The 8,473-nt window shown below is 45.3% G+C and overlaps 1 protein-coding gene across 1 annotated transcript in view; it reads left to right on the top strand.

Moving 5' to 3' along the window:
- Positions 1 to 8,473, top strand: part of PRDM16 (PR/SET domain 16) — a 657,978-nt gene that overhangs the window by 596,631 nt on the left and 52,874 nt on the right. The window contains exons 6-8 of the mRNA XM_069078277.1: positions 1,174 to 1,372; positions 4,649 to 4,796; positions 7,683 to 7,836. Of these exons, the coding sequence (XP_068934378.1) occupies positions 1,174 to 1,372; positions 4,649 to 4,796; positions 7,683 to 7,836 (501 nt within the window). The remainder of the gene's footprint in view (positions 1 to 1,173; positions 1,373 to 4,648; positions 4,797 to 7,682; positions 7,837 to 8,473) is intronic.

Genomic DNA, 8,473 nt, shown 5'->3' with positions numbered 1-8,473 from the left:
AGACAGAGAGAGAGACAGAGAGAGACAGAGAGAGACAGAGAGAGAGACAGAGAGAGAGAGACAGAGAGAGAGAGAGAGACAGAGACAGAGACAGAGAGACAGAGACAGACAGAGAGACAGACAGAGAGAGACAGAGACAGACAGAGAGAGAGACACAGAGAGAAACAGAGAGAGAGAGAGACAGAGACAGAAACAGAGAGACAGAGACAGAGAGAGAGACAGAGAGAGAGAGAGAGAGAGAGAGAGAGAGAGAGAGAACAACAATGAGAAGGAGGAGGAGAAGGAGAAGAAGAAGAAGAAGAAGAAGAAGAAGAAGAAGAAGAAGAAGAAGAAGAAGAAGAAGAAGAAGAAGAAAGAAGGAGGAGGATAGAAGAGAAGGAAGAAGAGGAGGGAAAATAAAAGGAAAGAAAGAGAAAGATGTAGATAAATATAGATATAATAGCCAACATTTGGCAAACCACTCCAGTATCTTTGCCAAGAAAACCCTCATGGGCTACAGGGTCCACAGAGGTCACAAAGAGTCAGACATAACTAAACAACTCAACAATATAGCACCTACCCAGCACTATTATGCTGAATACTTATTACAAATAGCATTTCATTTGATCTTCACAATAACACTGAGTGATAGAAGCTATCATTATCCTCATTTTACAGATAAGGAAACTGAGGCAGACAGGGTGTAAGTGACTTGCCCAGGGTCACAGAGCTAGTTAAGTATCTGAGGCTGGATTTGATCTCAGCTCTTCTTACCTTCAGACCCAGCTCTCTATCCACTGAGCCATCTAGCTGCTATATCTACTATATCTATACCTGTATCTACATCATCTTTGGCATATAATATGTATATAAATACATATTTATATAGACACACAATATAGATGTATATGTGAACATATGGGTATGTGTGTATGTGCATGCATGTACATAAATGTAAGTGTGTATATGCACATGTATTTGTATATCAGTTTCCTATTTCTATTGTAGGTATTCTTATAGGTACTCGTCTCCCCTATTAGAATGGAAGCTCATTGCAAGTAGGGATTCTTTCATTCTTTGTGCCACTGTCCCCAAGCCTGGCACAGAGAAGATATTTAATACTTGTTGATTCAATTGATTAATTGATTCCCCAAACGAGTGAGTTTTCCCAGCATGCTGTGCTTTTTCTTGCAGAGGATCGCACGTTCCGCTGTGAGGAATGTGACGAGCTCTTCCAGTCGAAGCTGGACCTCCGGCGGCATAAGAAATATACCTGCAACTCTGTCAACACCCTGTATGAGACCTTGAATGAGGAGATCAAACAGGAGGGGGTCAGCGATGGGCAGATCCATGAGTGCAAAGATTGCGAGAGGATGTTTCCCAATAAGTACAGGTACCATCTCTCTGCTGGCCCCAAAGGGAAAGAAGTGTGAAAAGTCCTTCCTCAGGGTTCCCCATTCCCAGCCAGGACTTCCCACTTTGGGCCAACTGGGCCACCTTCACGGTATCCATTCCTGGGATTTGGACCCAAAGGATCACAGAGTGAGAGCTGGGGGACCCTGGGAGATCTTCCACTCCCATCTGTTCCTTGAATCAAAATCCAAGTGTTCAAGTTGACTGATATTTAGGAAGCACTTACTATGTACCGGGCCCTGTCCTAGGTCCTGAGTATAGAAAGAAAGGCCAAAAAAAAGTGTTTGCTTTCAAGGTCTTCACAGTCTAATAGGGGAGACAACATGAAGATAAATATGGTCGATATATAAACGAATTGACCAAGGTCTTCCAGTTGCAGGAATCAGACTGAGACCCTCTGTCTCAAAATCCAGCATTCTTTCCATCCATCCCCTTTAATGCCACACATAAAAAAGAAATAGATTAATACAGGACTTCTTCCCCTCTTGGGGTATCAAGGAGGTCTTGGACAGAAAGGTTGATAAAGTCTTTGGACACCTCAGAATCATATTTTTAAATGCATAAAATTAAACACAGAAGATAGCAAAGAAAACTGATTATGGTGAGATAATTATTGAAATATATATGTATGTATATATGTGTGTGTGTACGTGTGTGTGTAAACCTGAGACAGTTAGGGGGTACAGTGAATAAAGCATCAGCCCTGGAATCAGGAGAACCTGAGTTCAAATCTGGCCTCATGTACTTACTTGCTGTGTGACCCTGGACAAGTCACTTAACCCCAATTGCCTCTAGAAAATAATAAATAAAAATTAAACCAAAGTTCATGGACCCCAAAGGAATTAGGAACCCCTTTTTTAATAGGACCTAACTAACGTAGAGACATCTCTGGTAGGCTGTAATCCTCAAGAAGGTAGAGAAATAAAAATTTTACTAGTGTCCATGGCAGAGTAATTGTGGTAGAAGAAACAGCAGTTCCCATATATTTATTGGGCTTTGATGTTCACCAAACATTTTTCTCACAACCCTGTAAAGTAATTCAGGGAAGAATTATCCCCATTTTACAGATGGGGAAACTGAGACAGAGTTTCTACAACTAATATGTATCTGAGGCAGGATTTGAATTCAAGTCTTCCTGACTCCAGACTCAGTGCTCTATCCATTGCATTACCCAGTTCCCTCAATATATCAGGGAAATACAAGAATGTCTCTTTCCTGAGCCTTTCCTAGAGCTTTGAAATGGATAAATAATTCTTCAGAATTTTATGTAGCTCTCATCAAGGGTCTCACTTGGGAACACAAACCCTCCACCCTTAACAGATGACTGAGAAAATAAATTTCACCAAATCCCCCAAGATGCTTTCCTAGTAAGCAGTATTCAAGAGTGTCTGTGTTTTCTTTAAATAAACACATAAATCACAATTACCAATGGTGGGGGGTGGGGGGTGGGGGGAAGGACACAATTTCCTGATGCTAAAAAGCCCAGAGTTTCCATATCAGAATGGATTATTAGTCTCTGTAATTAACGGTCCATGATGTATTACTGTGTTACTCATGAAGATTAACAGTCATAACGCACCAGCAAAGGAGGATGTCCCGGGAGACCAAGTGGATTAGAAACCACTCATTTATCCAAACAGGACTTGGCCATTTTGGGCAGCTGTGTTCTCTCCACCTTATCAAGTCTCATTTCTAATGGTGCTCATTTGCTACTAACTTTTATGAGCAGCCCCAACACAAGGCAGCACCCGGATGTTTGAATGCCTTGATCTTTTCCTTAGAGCCTAGTGATTAAGGAATATGACATGAGATAGGAAAACCTAAATTCTAGCCCCAGCCTTGGCTTCTCTTGGTTCTCTCTGAGTGACTTTGGGGAACCCCACCACCAGCCAACACTTCTATTTCCAGGACCCTGTATCTACTAAACGGGAGCAAACAAGAGACAGTAGGGCATAATGGATGACTTCGCAGTCAGAAGAGCTGAGTTCAAATCTTGCCTATGACAATTCTTGACTATGACCATGGACAAGTCACTTAAACTCTTAAAACCTTAGTCAATTTCCTGAGACTATATATTGCAGAGAAGGTATAGAGCAACTTTGGTAAAAGGAGTTTCCTCACCTGAGAGTTCCCTACACCCCTGAAATCACAGATCCTTGAGAAGCAGCATATCCTAGGGAATAGATGGACTTGGAATTAGGAAGACTTGGGTTCATATTGTGCCTCAGACATTTATTGATTGTGTGACCTTGGGCAAGTCACTTGATCCCTGGGTGCCTCTGTTTCATCTTCTGTAAAATGAGGGAGTTGGATTTGATGGCTCCAGAAGGTCCCTTCCAATCCTTAGATCTAGGATCCAATCTCCCACCAGGAAGGAAGGAAGGAAGGAAGGAAGGAAGGAAGGAAGGAAGGAAGGAAGGAAGGAGGAAGGGAGGAAGGAAAGAAGGAAGGAAGAAGGGAGGAAGGGAGGAAGGAAGGAAGGAAGGAAGGAAGGAAGGAAGGAAGGAAGGAAGGAAGGAAGGAAGGAAGGAAGGAAGGAAGGAAGGAGGGAAGGAAAGGAAAGGAAATAAGGAAGGAGGAAAGGAAGAAGGGAGGAAGGAAGGAAGGAAGGAAGGAAGGAAGGAAGGGAAGAAGGGAGGAAGGAAGGCCATCGATAGATAAAATGAACCGTTAAGAGCTCATGAGACTTGGTTTCATATCTTAGTTTGGCTCCCTACCACCTGTGATACCAAAGGCAAGTCATTCCCCTTGTCTTGGACTCAGTTTCCTCCTCTGTAATATGAGGGGGTTGGAGTAAATGATGCCTATGGTGCCCTATTCTCTGTCCTCTTCATTTCTAACAAAGGAAGTTGGAAAGATACCAGGCAGCAAACGTTCTCTGAAATGTGGATTGGATGAAATGGCCACTGAGATAGCCCTTCTAATTCTAAAATTCTGAGATTCTGTGATTTTCTCATTGTAATACAATTTAATTCAATTCAGCAAGCCTTTATAAGATTTTTGCTATTTGCCAGGGACTCTACCAGATATTGGGGTTACAAAGACAAAAATGAAAGCATCCCCAACCCTCAATATGGATTTAATGGCAGCCCTGAGAAGAGCATTTTCCCTCCCCACCTGCTATGATTGGTCAGTCTGGGCCAGCCCTGGGCTGGGCAGTCAGTGACCCTTAGGCTTGCCGTGGCTCTTCTCCCCCACGGGAGAACCTCCAGATTGGTGACCCCTGCTCCACCCCTCCCTTCTCTCCAATGCCCAGCTTAGAACAACACATGATCATCCACACAGAGGAGCGGGAGTACAAGTGTGACCAGTGCCCCAAGGCCTTCAACTGGAAATCCAACCTGATCCGCCACCAGATGTCCCATGACAGTGGCAAGCGGTTTGAGTGTGAAAACTGTGTGAAGGTAAGTTCTATGAGAGGCAGCCTAGAATGGGGCAGGGAGGTGCTGGGGGAGACTGGGGGACCATTGCACCTTGTGACATCCTTCCGTCTACTCAGTGAAAAGAAATGGAGTCAGAGCACCATTGCAGACCTGCTCTGGGCCCAGCCCAGGGCTAGGTTCATGAGGTGACACATAAGATATCATCCTGCCATAAGGAAGCTCATCGTGGAGTTAGGGAAGGGCGATGTTCCCTGATGGCGTTCAATATGTGTTCATCAAAGGCATCATCTGAACACAATACCAAGAGGCATTGGGGAGTAGCTGATGATAGAGGGCTGAATCCAAACCCTTCTCCTGATACATCACAACCCTATGGGTGATAGAGCCAGGTCCATGCTCAAGCGGATCCATAGACTGATCAATTGGGAAGTTCCTTCCAATGAATCATGGTCAGTCAATCAGTCAATCAATAAGCCTTTAGTAAATATGGACAGTGTAGTCTCTGAGGAGACAAAGACAAGATGGTCCTTTGTGTTCAAAGGACTCATTCTAATAAGTGCATCGTGAACAGAGATGAGATAGATAAGTAGCATAGACCACAATCTCAGGCACTGCATCCAGTCGTCCTCAAAAAGGCCTATTAAAGAAAGTGATGTTTGAGCTGAGTGTGGAAAGAGGACAGGGAAGCTGGGAGCTGGAGGTGAGGAAGAAGGCTGGCAACCCACCCCATGCCTGGTCACGTGCGTAAATTGATATTAGAGGCTACCTGGAACCAGTTCATTCAGGTCTCAGTCATGTCTCATTCTTCATGATTCCTTTTGGGGTTTTCTTTTATTTCTTTTTTTTTTTTGCTTTTTGGAGGGGAGAGGGTGGGGCAATTGGGGTTAAGGGACTTGCCCAAGGTCACATGGCTAGTAAGTGTTAAGTGTCTGCGGCCAGATTTGAACTCAGGTCCTCCTGACTCCAGGGCCAGTGCTCTATTCACTGCACCACCTAGCCGCCCCCATTTGGGGTTTTCTGGACAGATACTGGAATGGTTTGCCATTTCCTTCTCCAGCTTATTTTACAGATGAGGAAACTGAGGCAAGCAAGGTGAGGTGACTTGCCCAGGGTCACACAGCTCATAAGTATCTGAGGCTGGATTTGAAATCAGGAAGATAGGTCTTCCTTACTCCAACCTTCGCACTGAACAGCAAATGAACTTGGGCCATAGCAGTGAGAGCTCCAAATCCTAGTCACTAGACCACCAGGGATCAATCGGGTTAGCTGACTGTTCAGTTTTCAGTGTGAGGATTTACCCTTGGAAATCAGCAAATGCTAGATAATAGGGATTAATTTATTGTTCTGTTAATTTACTAGATTTAAGAAAGTGATGGAGAAAATTTTAATAATGCAGACCAAACTCAAAAGTATATCATTTTATTCTGGAAAGCTGGTTGTTTAAACATTTACCTGTATAATACAAAGCTAAGTAGTGACTTAAACATTTAGGAAAGGCGGTTTGGGATTCACCAGTTCCCAGAATCTCAGAGTTGTAAGAGACTACAAAGGCCAGTGAGCCTAAACCATACTTTAAATGAGAATCTTGGTCATGAAGCCTTTGCCTGAAGGCCTCCAGCTAAGGGGGAATTCACTACTCCCAGAGACAGTCCTTTCGACTTTTGGACAGCTGCCTTTGTTAGGATGTCAAAATCTGCCTCCCTACCACACCAACCTGTTGGACCCTCCAGGCCTACCACAGCAAAGCTAACCCCTCTCCTAGGTGACAACCTTCCAGCCAAGTGCAGGCCCAATCAGTCTAAGCCAAAGGAATTCAGAGAAGTCTTCGTGGAGAGGGTACATCTGAGCTGGGTCTTAGACAGTGGGTAGGGTTTTAAAAGCTCAGATTTCAGACCACCATGATGGAAAGAATCATGAGGACACTGATATGCTTCCTCTGAACCTCATAGTCTAGGTTTCCACTAGAAGCCATTAACCTGATAATGGCTACTGTCTTGAGAGAGAGAGCTGAATTCCCTCTGAATTCATTTTGTCTCCTGGCTGGTTATGCAAGCTTAAATTCCCCCAGTTGGTAGTATGTGCCAATGACCTGGTCTTCCCTGAGCTCCAGCATCCCCAGGGTCAAAAGCCAATTATTGATGGTCCCTCCTGGGTTACCCAGTACTTATCTAGGCTTGTGTCTTCCTGTCTCCTGTGGAACACTGAGCCAGAGACTTTAGATCTTAGGCCTCTTATGAAAGGCAGGGTTGGGCCAGGAGAGTCTCCATCTGTCTGGAAATCACAGTGGGCTATTTGATTTTTTATGACAGGCTAACACAGAGCTCACCACAGTTGGTCCACCCACAGAGAGCGGGTAGGCCTGCCAGTCTGGGTTTCCTTCCCCAGGAAATTGGGTCATTAGATTGGAATGGGGATGGGGGAAGGGGAGAAGAGAAGCTGATGGATTCTCATACAACCCATCTATACCCAGTTTTTATTGATGACTTTGCAGTGTAGTCTGTGAGTTCAGATCTGGGTTCAAATCTGAACAAAGCCAATATTCTCTGAGTCCTTGGGCAATTCACTTCATTCAATTTGATTCATTAAGACATTTGTCAATCATTTATATTGTGCACAGCACCCAGCCTCAGTTTACCCATTTGTTAAAATAGGGACAGAAATCCTTGCAGTTCCTGATTCATGGGGCTTCTGGGAGCACATGGCCTTCGAAAGTAGCCCCCAGCACAAGCTGGGGACAAAGGAAGGACAGAGAAGGGAATGATATGACCCAGAGGAAAGATTGTTAGATTGGTGTGCCCCCCCATTCATGGGGTAAGCAAGAAGAATCTAAGAAGACCTCCTTGCTCCCCACTCCCTCAATCCAACCACCTTCCAGGGGTCCTAGACTAAAAGAGCTTCCTCCCCCAGGTCTTTACGGACCCCAGTAACCTGCAGCGGCACATCCGATCCCAGCACGTGGGCGCCAGGGCTCATGCCTGCCCGGATTGTGGGAAGACCTTCGCCACCTCATCTGGCCTCAAACAGCACAAACACATCCACAGCACGGTGAAACCTTTCATATGTAAGTTGTCATGGGGGTGACTGACTGGCCAACCAGCAGGGTAATTGCATTCATCCTGAGAGGCTCCCTGGCCGGGTCTCCCATCAGGCTCTGGCTCCTTCTCTCTCTCCCAAGTGAGCCAGAGCTATAATTGTGGAGGTCAGAGAACAAGATGAAATTCCCCAGCAGCACCCAGCCCCCCTCCCCGCCTTGCTACCTCCTTCTTCCCCAGCTCCCCTTCCTCCCCCTTCTCCTTCGCAGAATCCCTGTTTTTTCAGAAAACATTCATAGCAATTTCTGAGTTTTCTGACAAGTTAAAAACCCCATCTCCCAGAAGCTTTGTGGTGCCACTGTTGCCCTCTCCTCTCTTCCTCTCTCGTCCCCCCTCCTTCTCTTCTCTTGCCCTGCTGGCCTCTCCCTTTCCATCCCCCACCCACACTACTTCCATTTTTCTCCCTAAGGCTTTATACCTCAATAATGACTCCCAGGAGGTCTGGTTCTCCTACGCTTAGTGCTAGCCCTCCCTCTCTTGCTCGGTTCTCCCCACAGACAGAACTCCAAAAAGGATCAGGACCCTTCATGCAGGAATGAAGGAAAGAATGAAGGAAGGAAGGAAGGAAGGAAGGAAGGAAGGAAGGAAGGAAGGAAGGGAGGAAGG

This window comes from Petaurus breviceps, unplaced genomic scaffold, assembly GCF_028583685.1.
Source record: "Petaurus breviceps papuanus isolate PSGF00001 unplaced genomic scaffold, PetGlider_PUasm1.0 91041, whole genome shotgun sequence".
Lineage (NCBI taxonomy): Eukaryota > Metazoa > Chordata > Mammalia > Diprotodontia > Petauridae > Petaurus > Petaurus breviceps.
The sequence above is the reverse complement of the archived record's forward strand: the minus strand, read 5'-3'. Positions and strand labels throughout refer to the sequence as shown.